This window comes from Podarcis raffonei, chromosome 8 (genome assembly GCF_027172205.1).
Source record: "Podarcis raffonei isolate rPodRaf1 chromosome 8, rPodRaf1.pri, whole genome shotgun sequence".
Classification (NCBI taxonomy): domain Eukaryota; kingdom Metazoa; phylum Chordata; class Lepidosauria; order Squamata; family Lacertidae; genus Podarcis; species Podarcis raffonei.
Window position 1 is genome coordinate 64,925,952 of NC_070609.1, and position 23,489 is coordinate 64,949,440.

General features: G+C 43.0%; 1 protein-coding gene across 4 annotated transcripts in view; it reads left to right on the forward strand.

Annotated features, from left to right (window-relative positions):
• The first annotated feature begins 718 nt into the window (after positions 1-718).
• CAMTA1 (calmodulin binding transcription activator 1) overlaps positions 719-23,489 on the forward strand; it is a 692,042-nt gene continuing 669,271 nt past the window's right edge. For 3 of the 4 annotated variants that reach the window (XM_053400466.1, XM_053400467.1, XM_053400468.1), the window contains exons 1-2: positions 720-1,456; positions 18,197-18,315. In XM_053400466.1, the coding sequence (XP_053256441.1) occupies positions 1,432-1,456; positions 18,197-18,315 (144 nt within the window). In that variant the 5' untranslated portion in view covers positions 720-1,431. Of the gene's footprint in view, positions 1,457-18,196; positions 18,316-23,489 lie in introns of all 4 variants that reach the window. The other variant, XM_053400464.1, reaches the window with a different exon arrangement.

Sequence of the window (23,489 nt, forward strand, 5' to 3'; positions counted from 1 at the left end):
AGGACCAGGAGGTGCTTGGCAGCGGGTTGGAGGGCTCCTGAAATTAATAATGGTTGTACAGTATTACCACTACCACTGTCTGTCCTAAATGTATGCTTTTAAATTAAATTAATCTTTGCAACAATTATAATGGTGATAATACTAACAGCCGTCCTAACATTATCATTTTTAAATGGAATAGTTGCTATAACAATAAAAAAATATAATTGCATCAATAAAAAATTATAATTGCAACAATGAAATTAATCAGCGCAGTAATAAGAAAAACAGGCACAGTAATAAACAGATAATGCAATTAACACAAAGCATAATTAATTAATTAATTAATTAATGGATTAATAACGATCTTTTTATTTGCTTTTTGCAAATAAGGACCCATGCAGACACAAGCCCCTCCAGAACCCAGCAGAACAGCCAGTGATGGCAGGGACCAAGGGATATCCTCCAATCGGACAGAGATCTAGACACTTTCAACCATTGAAGTAAACCACTGAGAGGACCCCTTGGTCAATCAGAACTGCGGATTCGCTCCGCACCCCCTCCATTGGTCACAGTGCCCCTTTTGCGCCTCCGCCAATCAGAGCCTTTGTTTAGGGTTAACAAGGCGAGCAGGGGCGTGGCTGCCTGTCAATGCCAGCTGACCAATAGGAGCGCGCATCGGATTCCAGCCCCCGCCTTCATTCTCCCTCTCTGCTCCCTTCTCTCCCTTTGGGACGCGGCTCCCTCCCTCCCTCCGGCGTCGCGCTTCCTCGCCCTATTCGCTGCCTCGCATTTGCGTCACGGTTTTTCCCCGCCGCATCTATCCTAACGCCCTCATTTGGCACGGCTATTGGCTGAACCACCTGCTATCAACCCTCTCCGCACCTTTCTAGAGTCTGATTGGCTACTCTCCCCAGTCTAGAGAGTCCCTCTGCCTCTCCCCGCTCCTTTCATCATGGCCGCACTAGCGCCTCTGATGCGCCTCCCTCCTCTTCTCCCGCCCACTCGCCGACTTAGTCGCCCATAGGCCGGCGACGGTGCCAGTCAGGCCCATCCTCCCTTCCGGCTCGCCTCTGCTCAGCGAGGGTTGGTGGAGACAGGCATCAGTCCGCGAAAGGCCCAATGGGAGCGCCGCACTGCCTGTGAGGCGGCGGCTGGGGGGGTCGGTTGGCTGGTCCGGTGTCGGAGGCGGCGGCGGCGAGGGGACGCAGGCAGGCAGGCAACAACGGCGGCAGGGGCTGGAGGTGGACGGCAGGGGGGTAACAACAGCGGCGACAGCAGGGGAAACTGGTGGGGGGGCCTGAGAGAGAGGGAGCGGAACCGGAAATAGGTCGGCAGGAGGAAGGGGCGGGGGCAGCAGGCGGTGGCGGCAACGGCAGCGGCGCGCGCGCCTGCCTGGATCCCGGTCGCGAGGAGGAGGCGGCGGAGGAGGATGTGGCGCGCGGAGGGGAAATGGCCGCCGAAAACAAGCCGGAAGGTGAGCTGTGAGGGATGGGAGGGAGGGAACCGAAGCGCCGGCAGGACAGACCCGGCTGGTTTCACTGACTGATGGAGGGGACGGCGGGAGGGTGGCCGGGAGGGCTGAGGGGACACGCGGCGGGGGCGCGCAGGCGGGAACGCGCGCGCGCGCGCAAGGGGGGACAGCCCCCACTCTCGAATTCCGCTCCCTCCCCGCCGCCTCGCGCGCGCTTCCTCCAAAATTCTTCCAAACCAGCCCAACGAGGCGGTGTCTCGGCTCGGCGTCTCGGCTCGGTCTCCCGGCCCGAAAGTTTCGAGGAGCTGCTGCCGCTGCTGAGGGGAGGGGTCGGCGGAGAGGGCAGCCTGGGGGCGGGGAATGGCCGGCCAATGGGAGAGGGGGGGCGAGGAGAGAGGGGGCGCGCGCGCGCGCGCAAACCCCTCCCCCGCCTCCGCTCCTGGCGACCCTCCGGAATAGGATTCCGCCTCTCATTGCCTTGCATGACAAGTGAGGCGGGGGGTGGGGTGGGAAGAGAGAGAATTGGGGGGGGTCTTCCCTAGGCGAACGGGGGGTTTGTCCCTGGGGTGGTGGTGATGGAATGGGTGTCCGTCTTGAGCTGCAAGGAGAATGCTGGAGGGGCGCAAAAAGAGAAGAGTTCGGCGTGGGAACACAAAACACACATACACACGTCTGTGCCTCTTGTTTGTTAGGCTGGGGGGTGGGGTAGGAAGCAGCACTTTTAGGCAGAAATCAAAAATATTTGCCTTTAGGTGCTGAATACCTAAAAGAAAGAAAAGAAACCCCTAGAGGTGACGTCTGCCTGCTCCGTGGAGCGTGTTGGAGTTGGCATGTCCCGCGATTTGGGCTGGCTGGCCAGTTCTGTCAGTGCACTGTGATGACGTCCAAGTGGGGAGGGTTGGGTGGGTTAAGGTCCTGTGTGCTAAGAGAGTGGCTGTCTGGCAGCTGTGACATGCTCATACACCCCTGTGAGCACCAAAGGCATAAGCAGCATCTTTCTCTGTGTGAGGATTGCAAGCGGACAAGCCCTGCCTTTGAACACATGGTTCACCTGCCAGGGTTTGCCAGGCAAAGGAGCGACAGAGCCACCTGTTCTCCTTGTCAGTGGAAAGGTCTGTCAAAGTCACTCTTTGCATACTGGGGAAAGAGCACTGGCACTTTCTCTCCAGTCTCTGGCACTGGAAGGTTGCGATTGCCCTCACTTCCTTTCGTATATTTAAGCAGGACATGGGATTGGTGCCTTTTCGTGTTGGGATATTGCTGACCCACACAGTAATCTGCCAATGGCAAATGCAGCTGAAAGTGGGCATTTACTTGTCAGTTTGGAAGATCCGTGTCTGATTGCATACAAGGACACAGGCACTCTGCTGTACAGTGTTGGTGGGACAGGCCTGCTTACTGAAGGCAGGGTAAGGTTTGAGCCATAGTGAGGTCACAGCAGGCGTTGCTATTTGTGCAATTGGAGGGAAGGGATGTTTGACTTCTCCAGATGTAGGGAAAGAGAGGCATAATTTTGCCAGCTCTTTTGCTGGGCTGTGGTAAGATGTGGTGGAGTAAGGGGCAGGGGAAATACATACATCCAGCCTTTTTATGTGGGGATCTGGTTTGCTGTTGTCACTGACAAGGGCAAGGCCTTGGAACATTAAAAAATATAACCCTGTTGATCCTTGGTAGCTAGCATGGGCAGAGAAAAGTGCTGTGGTACGTGCATGATTAATATGTGCGTGAAAAAAACATCAGTGTTGTGGACCAGAGAAAGAGGCAATGTTCTGGGCAGCCAAGGGCATGCCTTAAAAAGTAAGCTGGAGGCCAGGTCATCCTTTCTGTTGGTGGGGGTGGGTGGGAAACTGAATAAATTGAGTGGAGGACAGGGCCTTGCATCTCATGGCAGCTGAGGCATTACCATATTGCTCCAAATAGTCTATCCTCTGCTGTTGTTCAAGGAGAAGGTATGGTAGTGCTGCTTGGAGGTGCAAGTGGAGGCTACAGCAGTGTCATGCACGTAGGTATTTGGCATGCACAAGTAGAGAGGTAGCCGTTTGTATAGAATAATGAATATGTGTGATTTAAATGTGTGCATGATAGCATTTTCACCCTTATGTATGCTCCACGGGCCATCTCTGGGTAGTACAGGCACACCTGTATGGCTGGACATTCGTCTCTCCCTCTCCGTATAGAGAAGTAAATAAATTTGATGGCATTTACCCAACTTTATGCTTAGGTTTGTAATTGACCCACATCTGCTTGTTTCCTTATGATGCTGCCCCTTGTTGCTTCCTCTCTGTGTTGTGGGCCTAGTGGGGCATGGGCTGGCTATTCAACCCTTGGTTTACTACCTCTTCTGCATCACGCTGTAAGACATCTGAGAGGGGACATGTTTTTAATGGGGTTGATTGACTGCTTTCAAATCAACTTCACCTCTTGGCACCATTTTGTTTCTCCTGTATATACTTCAGTCACAGGTGCAATATGGCCTAATTGATGCTGAGCCCTAACAATCTTAATATGCCTCCCTCACCTGTAGGCAGGTGTGTTGGTGCTATCCATTTAGGAACATTGGAAGCTGCCTTCTGTTGAATCAGACGCTTGATCCATTGAGCTCACTGACTGGCAGTGGCTCTCCATGCCTGGAGATGCTAGGGATTAAACATGGGACCTTTCACATGCAAAGCAGGTGCTCTATCACTGAGCTACAGCTTTTTTTTTGGCCTTGCATTATGGGAAGGGCTGATCCTGCCAGTGTGTGTTCATTATAGGACAGACAACCACAGTGGCCCATGCAAAGTGAAAGCTGGGGCACATGCACCCAACCGTACCAGTGTTTCTTAGGGAAAGGGGCTAGGCATTCTAGGTGTGACTTTTCAAAATGGGGATTGGTAACCATCTACTACAGAGTAGTACTAGCTCATTAGTAAAGCACATGCTTTGCAGCAGGCATCTCTGGTTAAATAATCTTAAGTAAGAAGGTTTGGGAAAAACCTCTGTCTGCTGGAGACCTTGGAGAGCCCTTGTCAGTTGGAAATGGTGTAGATCATATTGAGCTAGATGGACCAGTGGGCTGTGGTTCAGTGTAAGGCAGTTTGAGATGTGGGAATTGCCATTCATAATAATATGCCCACTCAATAAGCATACCCAATGTGTGATGTTATCAAACATTCTTTTCTAGTAGTACAGTATTTTGCCTTAGTGGCATGATCTTCCTTCCTTCTTTCCTTCCATCCTGTTGTTGTTTATTAAATTTGTATACTGGGCTTCAGCTGAAGATCCCAGGGCTGTTCACATGTGTGATGTGTGTACTTTTTTCTTGTGCAAATCAATCAATCTGTTCTAATGCTTCAAATATGTAAATGTGCATAACTTGTGTCTACATATCTCCATCAGAAGGAATTGCTCAATGCATATCTTCCTTGCATATGTCCTTATGTGCCTGTCTGTTAAAATATTTAGGCAATAATCCATGTGCATGCCATTTTCTTGGTCTAGGTTAGAATTATTTTGGTCCCACAAAATATTTGGAATGTCCAGTAAGCAGAGGAGTTTCCCTTGTTTTGAGTCAGTGGGTTTAGAGTTTGCTTTGGGGCATGTTGGTGCAGGTGAGATACTGGTGTCAAAGGCCTAATATTCAAAGTAGTCTAAAAATGAGAATGGAAAAAAAAAACCACCTGTGATTGGGATATGGTATCTGAGGTGCTACAAATCAATCTCAGGTGGCTCGTTTTATGTATTACAAATTAGCATTCAACTTCTTTTTTGATCGAGAGCTAAAACTTTTAGCTGAACTAAAATAAAGTTGGTATGGTGCATGTCTATGCTTTAAACATTACTGCACAATGGGAGTGGTGTAGTAATTGAAATGGTGGCAGTAGTAATCAAGGACTCTAGCCAGGGATAAAATGAGGGATCAAATTGTTTGTTGTTTACAGAATTTTAAAGCAATAAATTTTATATTAAAATCAAATTGATTTTGTTAATGAATTCTCCACAAGTGTTTGAACCTTTTGTGTGATGTACAAAAGTCTTATTGAGATGTCACCTTGGTCTTGGAATTAATTAAAGCTCAATAGGTAAAAAAAGATTACTTGTGACGGGAAGAGGTAAAGCCTGTAACTTTTTGGTGAAGTTGCATGAAGAGAATACGGTTTTGAAAATCGGAACACGAGGCTTTTATTGCATAGCCACAAGGGGGTAGTGATGTACTGTCAAAGAAATTTGTAGTGTATTGGCTGATCCCTTTAAGAACATTTTAAATATACACATTGGGCTGGTATATATGAATGCTAACTCTGTGAGATATTTAATTTTTTTTGCAAGTAAAGGTTTTCAAGGGTTAAACATGTCCTGTCTTTATATAGGCTGTGTAATGCTGGATGGTTAAATGTTCTTTTCTGTGCTTCTGTAGTCGTACCTGCGTACACTTGCCAAGGCATCGGTTGCAATCAAAGTTGTTGTTTTGCATATTGCATTTAGAACTTCAAAAGTACTAAGGTGGCATGAGGTGAGGTGGGAAGCTGTGCCCAAACCTTAATCATACAGATATGACAAGTAGGGGATGTTTACTCTTGAGATTAAAAAGCAGGTTCCAAACAGCAAAAAAACCCCAAAAACCCAAAACCCATATGTGAATAGTTTTCTTTTTGTTCAAGGCTTTCATTCATTTGCATAACTTTGTCAGAAACATGCAACATTGCCTTTATTTGTACAGTGCTAGCAGGGCTGGAAAGCAACTTGAAATTTCTAGATGTAGTCAATGGCTTTTCAGTTGGTAGTAGTATCAGATGTCACAGAGGACTTGCATCCAATCAAACTGTTGTGGCTGGGTACTTGGGGCCCTGCATGCTGGAATGGACTTTGGGGGTCTGAGGGAGTGAAATGGCACTTGTTCTCTTTCCTTATGGAGATGCTGCTGAAACAATATAGAAAGGGATGTTAATATGTGTTTGCCTTAATAGAGAAGGTGAAGAGTCTTTTGTTAACATAGTAGGTCAAAGGATGCCATTCAAAATCTTCCACCAGTTTTATAACTCTTGTGCTTTAAAATACCCCATTTGCAACTGCACATATTCAGCTAAACATGTACTGTAGTTATACAGTGAGCCACATCTTTCCCCCCATTCACAAAATCACTGACTTGAGCTCCCAAATTCATGGCTTCTGCACGTCCATTTGCTGTGCGCCGTGGAAGTTTCGGGATAATCGAGCTTGCGTGGGTGAGTAAATGGAGAGGAAGATGCTGGCTTTGCCTTCTAAGATGCGAATAAGCATTTTCCTCATGTAAAAGGTTGTTGATGTCCTGTTTTGGTACAGGCATTACTTGAGGTGAATGAATTTCATGTGGGCTAGTAGTTATAAGCCATAAAGTTGCTTGAATAGCGCTTAAAGCTTCATTCTTGTACAATGTTCAGGAAGTCTAGTTCTTTGGGGACTGCAACAGCTGTTAGTGTGTTGAGACGATTAACCTGCAAGGTCACTTGTTTCTCTGCTGCAGAAGGTCTGCTGTAAGCCTTGACTTGCACCCTGTTTAAGCAGGAAGGTGTCATGTAGTCTTGCCATGCCATGTGATAGTAGTGTTGTCATGTGATATTCATGCATTGGTGTTTAGAAATGTCTCTTCATGTATTGCCCTTCCTCAACTACATTCCTGGTCCTTGTAGATAGTAGATGTGAATGCTGGCATTTAAATTAACATCCAGAAAACTCTTGCTCATCATCAAACTCCTGTGAGCTCTCTGAGATTGCCATATTCCAAACTGCTTGATCCCCACCCAAAAAGAACATTTTACCTCCATTACTTTGTGTTTACTTTGTCTGTAAATTATTACATAATTTTAAAATGGGTTACACTGTCCTTTACAGTTGCTCAGATTGTTCTAAACATCCTGACATTAACTTGTTTTCCACTTAGTAAATATTTATTGTTATTTTAGTGAGCTGGCCTGTGGGTGGCCTTTCTCTCTTTCTTGGGGGGGGGGGATGGCAAAAATTCTTTTTTGCTTTGCTTAATCACATGATACTTAACCTCTGTCAAAAGTATAAAGGGAGCCATTTCTCTCCTTTAATGATTGTACAAAGACAAGTATTTCACTAGTGGTTTATAATTGCAGATGCTGTTCCGGTTAACTTATAAAACTTAATGTTTAATAATCTCTGGACTTAACTGCGTGTGAAATCAAGTGGGCTGACCATTCTCAGGTCTGAGAATCTGACTGTATTTTGTAAGCCATTGATGCACTCCCTAAGGCACCATGGATGAAGTGGAAAGCGCTGGTGCTAAGAAGGAAGTCATGTTTATCCATTTGTATTGAAGGGTGGCTGCCTCTTAACTGTTCTCTGCCACCCACAACAGGGGGGAATAAATGACAAGGGAAGGGTGTCATTATCAGTGGAGGGTTTTAGGGATGTTCTTGTAGTACTTGCCCCTGTTGTGAGAATGGTTTGAAATTATGGTTGTTAAATTGTTTTCACCCCTTAGTATTTCAGTCCAGAGTGCTGTACTGGTGGCTCACTTGGGGTGATGATGTACTTCCTGGGGGTGATAATGTTACCAGAACATAAGCATGGAGAAATAGTCGTCTCCACCAGGGCAGATAATTCAGCATTTAAAACTCATTTCTCAAACTGCCAGCCATATTTCTGGAGACAAAAAAGTGTGTGTGGATTTTGAAGTGTTAAGTATTCAAGTGAATATTTATAGCAAGGCATAGAATGGGGTTTTGGGGGGGGGACCATGAACAGATTAGTTAACAGGTGAACGCAGATAGCTGTGCTAAGTGGATTCTCTATTGTATAGATTTGAAATAGCTTCTTGCTGAGCTGCTTCTTGGTAAAATCGAGCATTTAATTTGAAAAATGAAGACCTTTGTGGAGTGTTAAAGCTAAGGGAAAATGTAGCCTGTGCCTATAGTTTAGGACTGGCAGTTATAAAACTTAATCTTCAGCGGGCTGGGGATTGGAACGGCATCTGATGACGTCTCTTGCAGAACATAGGCATGTTATGATCTGGTTTTTTAAAAAAGCATGTTGTTGTTGTTGTTGTTTGTGTAAAAAAAACCTCTCTGTCCAAAGGTCTTGCTCATGTTGGAGTTTGGACTTTGAAGGGCATTTCCTGTGGCCATCTACTTTGATTCTCTTGCTTGTAAAATGTACTGCATGACAGCGGTAGCTGCTGTTGAAGAACTGTTCTGGTTTTATTGACCAACCATAGGCTGGGGGCAGCAAATCATCAACAGAAAGATCTCTGCTGTGGAATTTGCTATTAGTTCAGCTGGAAGCCTTAGCTGCCCCTGAGGTTTTCATACATGACTGGAATGGGAGCAGGGCTTTCAGCGTTTAAGCAACAAATGGCTGTTCTGGAATAGGGTTCACTTTAAAAATGAAATTGTGCCCCCTCTTAAATTTACAGATTTTCGTCACTTGTAGAAATATTAAGTAACATCTAACTTTAAACTGATGGCTTCATCTAGAAGTGGACACAGATCAATTTTTGAGTATATTTAGAAATGTTACAAAATTAAAGGTTTAGTAAATAGGGTAGGAAACTTGGACTGGCAACTTTCCCCCAGGTTTTTTTTAATGGAATGTGACTTTCGCTTTGCATTTTGATGCCTAGGAACCTGGGAAATACTGTAGTTGATAGTCCAGTCAGGTTTTGTCTTTTGGCTCCAGGCCCCGACAAAGATGCAAGGAAGCTTCTTGGTTCCAAAAGGTCACTGTAGGGAAAAGAACTGGAGAATTTCTGTGACCCATTGATTTCTTCCAATATATCATTTTGAAATAACTGCAAGTGTATGGATGTGTATGTTTGTGTGGAAAGGACAAGTTCTTTGCTAGTGATTATCAGGAATCAAATGGGAATGAAAATAAGAGGGTACAGGTCTGTAAGGCTATTCTCTCCCGAGACCGGTATTATTTGGCCTAGTGCAGCTGCATTTGAAATATGGGTTACTGTTCTGGTTGCTTCATCTCAAAAATGATAACTGCTCTTTCCCATTTTTTCAAAAGGCAACCAATGCAATCAAAAGGTTTCAAGCACCTTTACTATGGGCAAAATATCGGGGGCTTTTTAGTTTAGAAGAAAAATGACTAAAAGGGGAATAATGGTTTTTAAAACTATGTAAAATGTAGAGAAAGTGCAGGTATATTTTTGTTCTAACTTGTAATACTAGAGCTTTGGGTTATCTAATAACTCAATGGCAGGAGATTCAAAACAGTCACAGGAAAAGCAGTTCACACAAACAGGAAGGCATAATAATGGTATGAAATTCAGTTGTGTGAGCCAGAAGATGTGGTGATGGCCATGGACTGATAATGTAGAAAAAGGCATGGGGTTGGAGAAATTCTGGGAGATGAAAGATGGTCTTAATGGTTCTTCAGAGTGAAATTTTGAATCATATAATCTACCAAAAATGCGTCAAATACCCTTAATTAATTGGCACCTAGTTTCCCATCTTCATTTGATGCTTTTTAAAGTTTAGTTTATTAAATATAGATGTGCAATCTAAATTTTATCTGTTCTATAATAATCTAAAGTTTCCTATAGCTAAATATATTTGGAGTGAAATATTTGATTAGGAAAAACATTTGAAGCACAATTACAGTGCAATCCTAGACAAGTGTACTTGGACAGAAGTCTCACTGAATTCTTGGGACTTAGTCCAAGCTAAGTATGTATAGGTTTGCAACCTTAATGTGGTTTCAGTGTTTAAACAAATCCAAAGCTTTCCCTGGAAATTATTTTTATTGCCATTCTTGTAAAGACATGACTATTCAGCAGCATGCACTTCCCTTGTATCATTTAAGAAGAAAATAACAAGGCATTTAAACCTATTAATAAGCTAGTTTCAATCTGCCCAAAGACCCACATATTGAATATTTTCCAGGTAAAGTCATCTGAGAAAGTAATTAAAATGTTGAAATTGCCCAAATGCAGTGGCATTCTATCTACTCATTAGATTAATCATTAAGAAACTATGCATTTCTAGAACTGGGAAAAAATTGTGTGGAAATAAAAATGGACATTTTCCTGCTCTGCTTCACTGGTTATTCTCTCTAACTGTTGAATGGAGTCTCCAGGATTGGAAACAATGGGCTTCTGAATACCAGTTGCTAAAGATACATAATATTGTACAGTGGTACCTCTGGATGCGAACGGGATCCATTCCGGAGCCCCGTTCGCATCCTGAAGCGAACACAACCCACGTTTGCAGGTCGCGATTAGCCTCTTCTGCGCATGCGCGTGACATCATTTTGAGTGCCTGCGCGAGCGGCGAAACCCAGAAGTAATGGACTCCATTACTTCCGGGTCATTGTGGAGCGCAGTGGCGTAGCGTGGGGGGTGCAGGGGGGGCCGGCCGCACCGAGTGCAACATCTGGGGTTAGGGCAAATCCACGGGTTAGGGGGCGCAAATCCACGGGTTAGGGGGCGCAAATTACTTGCCTTGCCCAGGGTGCTGACAACCCACGCTACGCCACTGGTGGAGCGCAACCCGAAAATGCTTAACCCGAAGCTACTTCAACCCAAGGTATGACTGTAGTTGATCTTGTGTGTTGCTTAGTGACTTCCTGGAAGCAGGAGGTTGGTTTGCTGGAAAGCCATTGGGGAATGAGGGTGTTGTCCCTGGGCTTCTCCCCCTCACATCTTCTTTTCATGCTATGTGTAGTTATCTTCTTCCTGCTCTTTTCTTGAAATTGACTACAGCTGCTGTTTATATCTTGGTTATGAAGAAGTCTTTCCTAAACATGCTGACATGCTGCCTGATGCAAGGGAGTTGTAGTCCAAAACATCTATGGGCACCAGCTTGGGGAAGCATTGGCAGAGTTTCTTGGTAGGGTGTCTACTACCTTACAATGTGAAAGTCGTACCTTAGAAGTTGAATGGAGTCATTCAACTTCCAAAACGTTTGGAAACTGAAGTGCGTTTTCTGATTGGCTGCAGGAAGCTCCTGCAGCCAATCGGAAGCCACGGAAGCCCCGTTGGACGTTCGGGTTCCAAAGAACGTTCGCAAACCAGAACACTCACTTCTGGGTTTGCGGCGTTCGGGAGCCAAAATGTTCGACTTGCAAGGCGTTTGGGATCCAAGGTACAACTGTACAGAGGTTGTTTTTTTTAATTTCAGTACAGGTAACTACTTTTTCTTGTTGCAGTTTTGTTCCTACACTTGTAGATTCTTATCTCTTACTACTTTAGCTTTTACAATAATTATGGAAAAGACAAGTGCCCTGTAAAAGGCGAGAAAACAATTTTGCAGGCTTTGAAAAACGACTGCCTGGAAGCAAACCTAAATGGTACAAATGCAGCCGCTCCAGGGCTTGTACAAAAAAGGCCAGCTAGGCTGCGTGGAGCTGGAAACTGCCCTGGTGTGTATTGCTGCTTTGTTCAGTTTTCAAGCACATGTTGAGCTTGCAGTCTGTCACCCAGATGGCTATTTTTAGCACTACTACTGCCGCTTTCAGAATTTCTCCCTCCCTCCCCCCTTTCCACTAAACCTTCTTGTTAAATAATATTCTTAGATGTATTTGATCTTACTTGGCGATTTGAGCTGGGCTTCAAACCTGTGCTATTCATTTTATGCATTTCGTCTTCACTCTGCTTTCTCATGCATAAACTCAACGGGACTTAAGAGATAGCAGCTTGAGAATGTACATCATCATCATCATCATCATCATCATCATCATCTGGATTTCTTACACACCCTTCACCCTGAGGTCTCAGGGTTGTATGGCAGTGCAACATTAGAAGCAGTTAAAACAGCTGAAAAGCAAAAGAATTTGGTGAGATATATATGTCGAAGGCCGGGGCAAAGAGGTGAATTTTCAGCATACGGTAAAACCTATATACTGAAGTGCAATAGAGACGCGGGTGACGCTGTGGGTTAAACCACAGAGCCTAGGACTTGCCGATCAGAAGGTTGGTGGTTTGAATCCCCGCGACGGGGTGAGCTCCTGTTGCTCGGTCCCTGCTCCTGCCAACCTAGCAGTTCAAAAGCACGTCAAAGTGCAAGTAGATAAATAGGTACCGCTCCGACGGGAAGGTAAATGGCGTTTCCGTGCACTGCTCTGGTTCGCCAGTAGCGGCTTAGTCATGCTGGCCACATGACCCGGAAGCTGTATGCCAGCTCCCTTGGCCAATAAAGTGAGATGAGCACCGCAACCCCAGAGTCAGCCATGACTGGACCTAATGGTCAGGGGTCCCTTTACCTTTACTGAAGATGCACCTCTGTGGGGAGGGAATTCTACAACTTAGGGGATGCCACAGGGATGTTCTCTCTTGGGCCAGCACCCCTCAAACATTTGTGGGTGGTATGACTACCCAAGAGGGCCCACACTCTCGAGATGGTCTATATAGGAAAGGAGGTAGCCTATTCAGATATTTGTGGCCTGTAGTGTTCGGTGAAGTATGGTGCTGCTGTGATCTCTCTCCCCGCCTCCCCCCCGCCTCGTACATATCCACCTAAGTCAGCTGGGAGACGAAAGTGAACAGAGAAGTAGCATAGTTTGAATAGGTAGTAGCAGTTAGCTGCATGAGAGTAATTGCATTGAGGAGTTCTGTCATCACATTATTATGTAGTGAGAACTTGATGGGAGTAATCAGCTTGTTTGTGATCCAGAAGAACTGTGTGCAGGGTAAATAAATGACAAGATGTTCAGTCCAAAATATTACTTTTCCAGGCTTCAGGAGAAATGTCTTGAATTGGATAATCATACTGCAGTATGTCTCCAATGACATCTTTATTTCCTCTCTCAAAAATATTTCCCTGAACTCTAAAATTGCTTAGAGGCATAATCTAGTGATTCTGCCAAAGAGCAGTAACATCATTAAATACTTTTCACTGTTTGCATTCATATCCTGGCTGTTGAATTTGTTGGGAGTATACCTGCCCATGCAGTGGCTTCCTGCCCACCGCCTGATCTTGTGTAGCAGATTGTTTAGTTCTAAAACAGAGGTTTTCTGCAAGCCTCGTTCTGGTTGTTCACAGTATGCCTGTATTAAATAATTGTATTGAACTTTAATTGTATTTTTATTGCTGCTTTTAATTCTTATTGTGTATATTATTGTATTACAATATGTATTCTTCGGAAGGTATACAGTAAAATACAACATAAGAAATAAAAGAAGCTGTAAAATACACTTGGAAATAATCCAGCACAGTGCATTACAATTGCTGCAATAGGCAGAAAAATCATTTAAGTAGTCCTCCAATACAATCAGCAATTTTTAAGTGGAGAAAAAGTTTGAGAACAACTGTTCTAAAACATAACGATTACCTTTTTGTGACCTAATCTTGAGTGTGTTGAAATTACAAGGGCAGGAAAAGACTTGACCTGACACAGCTGTTTGTCAGTGTTGGGAGGAACAGCCAAGCAGTGCAAGCGTGTTGCTTTTGTATAGTTGGAATAGACTGTAGGTAGAACAAGACTGCATGTTCTGTGCATTTGTTTTATATTTGTAAACCAGTTAGAAGCCATTTTGGCATATAAGTGGTATATAAATTAATAAATGATGATGATATTATAAACATGTGTAAATATCTGCAGTCACAGTGGCCAGTATAATGTTCTTAGGGATTTGTTCTTGTGTCCTTGGCTCTTTGTAGGATGGAGAGGTGGAATATAAATACAGTATGTTAAATGAAGCATTTTGAACCCGAATGGAAGGTCTGTTTTATGGGACCCTTTGGTGGGGGATGTACATTGCAAACAGTAAAAAGTTATTTGCACCAAAGCTTTGATAGTTAAAGGCCTACAGTTCCAAATCTATTGGATCACCAAATATGTAAGAACTGGTAAAAAAAAGAGAGAGAGGGGTATGTGTATGTGTATATAGAGGGAGGGAGGCATGTTGTATGTTTCAAATTTTTGTCTATGTTGCCTCCTTTGGGAGGATGAAGTGCAAGGAATGTGAATGAGGCTATAAAACCACCAAGACTTTATAGAGTGTAATTAATTCAGAATCCTTTATGGACTTTTATTGGTTGGCCTTCTCTCCCTTCCCTCACTTACCTTTTAGACTTTTAAGACTTTTAAGATTTTTGTACCATGGAGTTTGGATGATTGCTTTGCAGAACTTGGACTGCTGTCCAGTCCAATTTTCCAATTTTTAAGTCCCACTGAGTTCAGTTAGTAATTCCTAAGTTTTGGCTTAGTGTACTACACCCAAGACACTTACGAACGATGCCTTACCTGAATATGTAGCCGCTTTGTTATTTTGTCACGGGGAATTTTTTTCTGCTTCAGCTGTATTATTTTTTTTTTTAAAATGACGTGGAGCTCTTGTTCCTAATATTGAATTCAGTTGTGGTCTGCCACTTGCTGCTCCATGTTCTTGCCTCCTTTGCCCCAATTTTTGCATTTGTCCACTGTGCACATGAAATGAATAGTTCAGTGTATAAAGTGTGACAGTTTGGTTCTTAGCTCCATTTTACCCTTCCAGTCAATGTGAAGTTTGTATGGGTTCAAGAAATGGATAAGAGGCCTTCACCGGTTTGGTCCTTCATGAGGGTTGTTGGCTGTGCAGGACTCAAGAGAAGACTCAGGATTCACCAGCTGACCATTGGTTCTTTCTGAAAGCCCTGTGATAAGCTTTGAAGCTCTGACAATCAGCTGGCCAGCAGTGCCTGCAATCCCCCTTTTGGCCTAGTGCAACTTCAGCTGCCCACAGCTGATGCACATGGCTTTTTTCAAAATGGCCTTGTGGGTCAGATGAGGAAGCCTGGCTGGTCTAATTAATTCTGCAAGCTGGAGGTTCCCTGCCCCTTCCTGAAGCGATAAAAAGTTGATAGTTCTTGTAGGGACACGGATCCCGTTCGCATCCAGAGGTACCATTGTATATCCAGACCAAAGGCTCCATATTTTGGTTTGTACTAAGCAGTGACTCCAGTTGCCGAAAGTTGATAAGAATAAAATGACGCATGATCTCCATGTCTTAACAGTTTCTTTACTCTGGCATCAGAACATGTGTAACCCAACAGTACTTCCTTTTCTCTCCCTTTTTATGCTACGTAGATGCTTCAAAGAGGAGCAGCTTTGCTTGATGTTCTGTCATGCAAGTAGCAACTTAGTGTGAATTTGAAAGAATGAAAAGACAGTTTAGATCTGAATGCCAGATCTTTGCTTTAAATAAGGAGAATGATAAAATCGAGAGGCTTCATTTCTGTAATTTTGGTGTTCACTGTAGACTTAGTTCATCAAGGCAGCATGCATAGTCCTTCCCTCTCCCTCCCCACCCCTATTTTATCCTCATAACAACCCTCTGAGGTAGGTTAGGCTTAGAGTTGGTGACTGGTCCGAGTCACCCAGTGAGCTTTCATGGCTTAAAGGGGATTTCAACTTGGGTCTCCCCAGTTCTAGACTGACAACCGCTATACCACACTGATCCCTGAGTAAAGCTTCCCTGTCTGTCTTGACCTGGGTCTGCTTCGTGTCTGAGCTTAAACATTTTATAGTACTTTTTTGTCTGGTGAAGCTGATAGATGCTTATAATACAAGTCTTTCTTGAGGACTGTATTTTAGGCCATGCACATTATTCCTTGTGTAAGACTGAAAGTAGAAAAACATTTGGAAATGTCAGTGGAAGATAATCTACTTTTCAGTGGGATAAGATGTTATTTCTATGTCTGTCTGCCCCCCTCTTTTCTGCAAATTAAATGCAGCCTATATGAATAGCCGCTTGTTAAAAAGGTAAAGGTACCCCTGCCCGTACGGGCCAGTCTTGACAGACTCTAGGGTTGTGCGCTCATCTCACTCTAGAGGCCGGGGGCCAGCGCTGTCCGCAGACACTTCCGGGTCACGTGGCCAGTGTGACGAAGCTGCTCTAGCGAACCGGCACCAGAGCAGCACACGGAAACGCCGTTTACCTTTCCGCTATAAAGCGGTACCTATTTATCTACTTGCACTTAAGGGTGCTTTCGAACTGCTAGGTGGGCAGGAGCTGGGACCGAACGACGGGAGCTCACCCCGCTGCGGGGATTCGAACCGCCGACCATGCGATCGGCAAGTCCTAGGCACTGAGGTTTTACCCACAGCGCCAGCCGCTTGTTACCTACACCTTATTTTAGGCCCGGATGTGGTATTCTAACAAATCCTCAAATGTGCTCAATGCACACAACTAAGGCTGATAGTACAGTAATTCACTCCTAGGTTGCTTGTACTGCATTTATGTTTTCCTTTTTGCTATCCAAACTTCTTTTGCTTTTGCTTTCAGATCTTTGATTATACAAACATACATGCTGAAAAATCTGGAGAGAGGGCCATATTTATTTTTAACTGGTATAAGCTTTTTTTTTACAGCACCTTGGACAGTACATGCTGTAGAGTAATCATAAGAATTTAAGTTGAGAAGAACAAACCCTCCCCACAGCTGTGCAGTCTTCCTGTCCATCATGACTTGGGTTTGGTCTCCATGTAGGCGGTCATGCTCCAGCTCACTCTAGACATCTGGGAGACTTTGTGGTTTAGTAGCCGTTCAATAGCTATTGTGTTGCTTCAGGAGACTATAGCAGTTTGCAATGGCCAGGCCTCTGTCCTTTTGTATGTGAGGATTGGGATGCTATGGTTATATGGTTCATGCAGTGATCCAGAGGAGGAAAAAAATTCTGGTACTGTGCTTTCCCATGGAAACGTATTCATTTCTCAAAATGTGCTGTTGAATAAAATGAATAAGTAGCACAGTGGCCTGGGTCACATGTCACTTTAAAGCATAGTTAAAAACAAGCTGTTGCTTAATGAAGGCAAGCAATGTGCTGGTGCATTTACTCCCCCTATTCCTGCCTTCGTTGCATTGGGAGGGAAATAAACCAGAAGCTGGCTCAGTGTTACTTGCAAACAAGCGCTCATGATCTGTTTCTCTCAAAACATACCACAAGCAGTAAGCCAAGAGCAAACCTTGGCTAATGAGATTCCAGTTGAATTTTCCAATTCAGATTCTGTTTTTCAAGTAACCTGTGACTGCTCCAATCATTTGCAGAAGTGTCAAGAGTTGTTGTGGTATTACTGAACCATACATGATCTCTTATACTGACCTGACACTCTCAGCACTATTGAACTTGCTCTTCAACTGTCATACCTGATTTTTGTGTGTGTGTGGAGATAGTGAATAGAGAACATTATTTTGCATTATTTTCCAGTCTAGAACTGGAAGTTATTTGTTGTACTCTTTCTGGTTTGTGGTCAACCCTACACCAAACCCAGGACTCAGACTCTATTGCTGTAATCTAGGACTATTCATGATTTAAAAAATAAATAAATCCCCAAAGGGATTGTAGTTTAAAATTACCTCTTTAGCTCTCCCTTGTATAGAAGGCATACTGGGGTACTGGGAATGTCTTCTGTAGAAGTGGCAGCAGAGATTGGATTTGCTGTTCTGACACTTCATTTAGTACCACTTGGGAACAAAGCTGCTGGCAGCTTGTGTGGTTGGTTTGGAAAGATGTCAGCTCATAAACTTAGTCTCCGCTTGTGAGATCAAGGGACTATTATGTCTGTGGTACAAGCTTAGTTTTGTAGTGGCTCATAGCCTTATGGTCACAAGTGGTATTCGTAATGCGACAAGTTATGGAGATGAATTCTCTCTCTCTCTCTCTCTCTCTCTGTGTGTGTGTGTGTGTGTGTGTGTGTGTGTGTGAGAGAGAGAGAGAGAGAGAGAGAGAGAGAGAGAGAGAGAGAGAACTTGAACCTTTTGCATCAGAGAGGAGGAATAAGTTCTAAGTCTTGTTTTCTGATGTATTGTATTTACTTTTTTCCTCTTTGTAGATGATCATGGAAACAGCAATGGAAGTCATGTAAAAATCTTTTTACCGAAAAAGCTGCTTGAATGTCTACCAAAATGTTCCAGTTTACCAAAAGAGAGGCACCGTTGGAACACTAACGAGGTAGATACATCCAATTTCTGTGTTTTTCACTGGCTGGATTGTTTAAATCATAGCACATTGGAATCAAAATCTTGTTCAAAAAGGCTCTGCCACCATCAGTGTAAAGCCACTCCCCCTCCCCCAGCAAGAATTGTCAATCAAGTCATTGGAAACTTAGCACGAAGTTTGAATTGTTTGTGTTTTTAAAAACAAACAGGCAGAATTTGTGGGCTCTGCTGCATGTGGCAGGTGTTGGCATTTGTTTGCATGTCTTGCATTTTGCTTCTCTCCAAGGTATAGTTAAGATCTGTGTGAATCTGATGTAAATGCTCTTACACTTGTCAGGAATTAATGAAGACGTAGCTATGGTGCATCTTTGTCTCAAGTGTTAATTTGATAAAGACAGGAGGAAGATGATAAAACTTCCCAACAGCAGAACTGCTCTTGACCCTGCTTGCACAATAACTTGCCTGCTTTTCAAATTGCTTTAATATAGCATCCTCTTGACGGTATAAAGAATGAAATCTAGCCATGTATGAAACATTTGGTAATGTGCATAAAGGCTTTCAGAAATATTTAGTCTCTGAGGAATGTAGCATTCTCATGTCAATTTTAGAAAATCAAACCTTTTAAATTCCAAGATATAGTGGTCAAGTGTGGTGTGTTATAATGCAAAAATATGTGAAGAGATGTGAACTCTATCCAAGCTCTTCTAAGTTCTTTGTTGACTTCTACAGAGTTAAGCACAGGCTTAAATCTCTGCTGTTGAAATGGGTGGGTCTTTAAAGAACATAATCTTTGTTTGGATTGTTCCTTGCATATCAAGCATTTTGGTGTAACTTTGGGCTGAGCGCTGCGCTTAAGCAGTCACACTCTGCAAAGGTTCTACTTGCAGCTTGTAGAAAAGTATAGGTTTGTCAAGAATAAGTGGCTTGTAAGTAGTTGTGAATATATGCAACTAACAATCTGTGAGGGAAATGTATATTTGATAGTTAACTTGCTAGTTGTCAGAGTTTCTTCAATACCTTTACTGGTAACTTATTTCAGAAGGTTTCATCATAAATTGGGGGCACCATCTAGCTTAAGTTCAATGCTCTTAACATTCCATTTATTTTAGTGGAAATTTTTAAGCATGTGTGCAGTCAATGGGATTTACGGTACTTACCTTTGACAGGATTGTATCTGTGGTGTAGAACATGCACCTTCACAAGTTGGAAAAAGTGTTGATAGCAAAGTTATATTATCCTTGATTTCCCACTGCCTACCTTTGGTAACTTGTTTAGTATTTCATTGATTTTTTAAAAAAGCTTTTTGTGGTTCCTGAGTTCTGACATCTTAGGTGATAACTTCTGTTGGCTTTGTTGTAGCTTTTCTTGGCTATTTGTCTTGCAGCCATGCACAATTGGACTCTGTCTCGGTAATTAGTAAAGCTTTTCCACATAGTACTGTGATGCCATTTACAAACCATTTTGAATATAATTAGAAAGTTCTGCAGCTTTTAGCGGATAAGTAAGAAAGAGAAAAGTCAGTTCCTTCTAAAGGGAGTATCAAGCCTGTGGGCCAATATCTTTTGGTCTTTTTCAAAAGTGTTTTCTCTGATTTTAACCAAATCTCTGGTCTTTTCCGTTTCTGCTTTGAAGGATATGAAAATAGCCAAGTGCCATTCATAAAAACTTGTGGGACTGGCTGCCACAGATTAGTTATTCATGATATGTTGATTCCTTAGGCCTAGAACTTCTACATAGACTGGAGATTTGAATTCCTGTTTGGGTTTAGGCAAGAAGCAGCTGAGTGAGAAGCAACAATAGTACCTCAGTACAGTTAGATAGATATAGGGCAGGGATGGGAATGGGCCTGTGGTCCTCGATGTTGTTGGACTCTTTCCCCACATGAGCATCAGCCAGCATGGCGTAGTGGGTGTTGTAGACCAACAACATCTGAAGGGTCATAGCCTCCCTGTCCCTAATGTAAGGGCTGATCTTACTGTCATCCATACAGGATAGCAATGAGGACCCCCCACCCCCGAGTAAGATACAGAAATGCTCTTGCAGGTTAAAGATTTCTGAAAAATCCTTTTTAAAGAGTGCGAGGATGTTTGGAATAATCATAGAAACAAAAGGTGCCCAGATACATTGCCAGCTGTAGCTCTGAGATATAGCATGGTCCGTGTCAATCGGTTTGAAGAATGGCTTCCATTCATTCCGGGAGGGTGGGGCATGATGACAGAACAGCTTCTATTGGCTTGTGTACTGCTGGTCGGGGAGGGCTGGAGAAGGCCTCCAAGAGCCTGTGGACAGGAGTTGTATTAGCAGTTGTGTGGGAAAGATGACACATTATCTGTGTAAGCCATAGAACAAATTGCAATTGTGACCTATGCAGCAACTTGCTTTGTTCTTAGAATAGTGTTGATCACAAATGTGTGTTCTACTTTGAGTTATGCAGCATAAAGAGTTGTATGATCAGGCACGAAATAAATTGTTGACTTTGCAGATGGTGCTCTTGAAGTTGAAGATGTGTCTTTATGGAGAGATTAAAGCAAATGGTTTCAAGTTCTTCAGAGCTGCAGTTTCATTTTTACTGCACTCTTTCTCAAAAAAAGAGCAGTTGCTCTTTTATCATTGAGAATTCTTGGAGAACAGGTGAGGTCCCTACAGACTGGAGGTGGGCAAATGTTGTTCCCATCTTCAAAAGGGGGGGAAAGGAAGACCTAGGTAACTACCGGCTGGTGAGCTTGACATCAATACAAGGGAAGGTCCTAGTTAATTCAACAATCAGCCTGTGAGCATTTAGAAAAGGATGCTGTAAGTACTAAGACCCAGCATGGGTTCCCCAAAAATAAGTCATGCCAGACCAATCTGATTTCCTTTTTTGATGGAATTACAAACTTAGTGGATCAGGGAAATGCCGTGGACATAGTGTATCTTGATTTCAGTAAGGCTTTTGACAAAGTGCCCCATTATATTCTTGTGAGGAAGCTGGTAAAATGTGGGTTGAACGAGGCTTCAAGTTGCAAGAAAGAAGATTCCAACTAAACATTCAGAAAAACTTTCTGACAGTAAGAGCTGTTCAGCAGTGAAACAGACTCACTCCCACGAGAGGTGGTGGACTCTTCTTCCTTGGAGGTTTTTAAGAAGAGGTTGGGTGTTCATCTGTCAGGGATGCTTTAGCTGAGATTCCTGCATTGCAGGGGGTTGGACTAGATTCTATGGACTAGATCCAACTCGTAAGATTCTATGATTCTATGACCATACAGCACATTTTCTTATCTGTAAAATAGACAGGACAGCTGTAGCACAGGGTGGTTCAGATCAAGTCCTGGAAGGAAGAGGGAAACTTGGAGGAAGGATAGTCTCAAACCTTCCATTTAGTAAAGTAACATCTGAAGTTGTGGGTGATGGGAAAGGTATACAGCCTCCTGATGAGGGATTTGCTATTAGCTTGTGGAGATTCACTTAAAGTGTTTGGAAATATGTAGATACACAGTTGCCCAAATGCTGTCTCTTTTAAAATAAAAGTCATGATGTCTGTTCTTGTCAGAAAAAAACACTACTTGTTCATTTTTTCCCTTTGAAATTGGAGAAGGTAAATTATATCAGAAGTTAGTTTGATAATGTCATTGTGGCTTCACGTGGTTGAGACAGACTAATATACATTTGATGGTTGGGGGGAATAAAAGTTAAGGGTTTGTACAACCATCATTGCTTAAGTTCGCTACCAATTAACTTCTCCAGCAGTATATGATGCATATCAATTTATATGCCTTTTAAAGAATTCCTGTTTTACTCAGGCTAATACTGCTTTTATATGGCAGCGCCGCCTCTGGCTTTTTCAGGAAAGGAAGAGGGTGGTCGCTCCATTACTTGGGGTTGAAATTACAAACTACTCATACCACATTCTTGCGATTCCCTAACACTTGTTCATACCGCGGTGTGATTTTTGTCTGTACATGCAGTCTTTTTCTTGGAGTTGTGATTGGCTTCTATTGAGTGTTTGAGATTGGATTCAATTTTGATTTAATTTGTATGCTGCCCTTTCATTAAAAATTGTACTTAAAGCAACTTGTGATATATGCACATCTCTGGAGAAGATGTTGAAAGGAACCATTCCCATTTGACCATCAAAGCTGTAGTGGTAAACAATGATGTGGGACAGAACTTTATTCTTCCATGGAAAAAATTCCATTGCATAAGTTCATTAAGTAACAATGAATAAGTGTTAATAGCAAATACAATATTAGGCAATCATGGCTGTTTCAAAGCTATATTTAATGTCTTTGAGGTGATTATCCCTAGTAAGTATGTGAGAGAATATATATATTTGAAGTCAAATACTTGTGGTGTGTTGGGACGGAAGATTAACTTGGGGCACTTTTTAAGCTTTGTTCACTAAACTAAAGCGGATATGCTAAATGAGACCACCCTAGGGCATCAGAAAAAAATTCTGATGCAAATTACCCCAATCTTCAATAAAATAAAATAAAATCCTGGGAAACCCCTATCACTAATGCCAAGGATTCAGTTTTATAGCCACCAGCTAGGAGGGGAAAATGAAATGGTCAGACACCTTCACTTTACTAGCTGAAACTTTCCCTTGCATCAAATTGTATTTGTAGAGGCCCTGCAGCTCTGTGCAAGTACAGGTGTTTGCCAGCTGCTGGAAAACGTTTGGGGTTGGGCAGATGGGATGGACTTAAGTTGAAAATTAGGGTAAACAAAGTAAGATTTGGAAGAATTTGGATTCTTTGCTTGATTAAAAGGCAGCAGTAGCTGTTTCACTGATTTCACTGATATTCTTGAGAATTTTTTGAGAACAGGTAAGGTCCCTGCAAACCTGAAGTAGGCAAATGTAGATAACTACTGACCTGTCAACTTGATATTAATACCAGGAAAGGTTCTAGAACAGATTATTAATCAGCTGGTTTGTTAGCACTTAGAAAAGCATGCAGTGAATACTAAGAGCCAGCATGGGTTTCTTAAAAATAAGTCATGCCAGACTAATCTTATTACTTTTGAAATATTTATTTTTTATTTGATTTACTTTTTGACTTACAAGCATGTTGGATCAGTGGAATGCTATGGATGTAGTGTATCTTGATTTCAGTAAGGCTTTTGATAAAGTCTCACACAATATTCTTGCAAAGAAGCTGGTGAACTGTGGGCTAGATGATGTTGCTGTTGGATGGCCATCTGTCATGG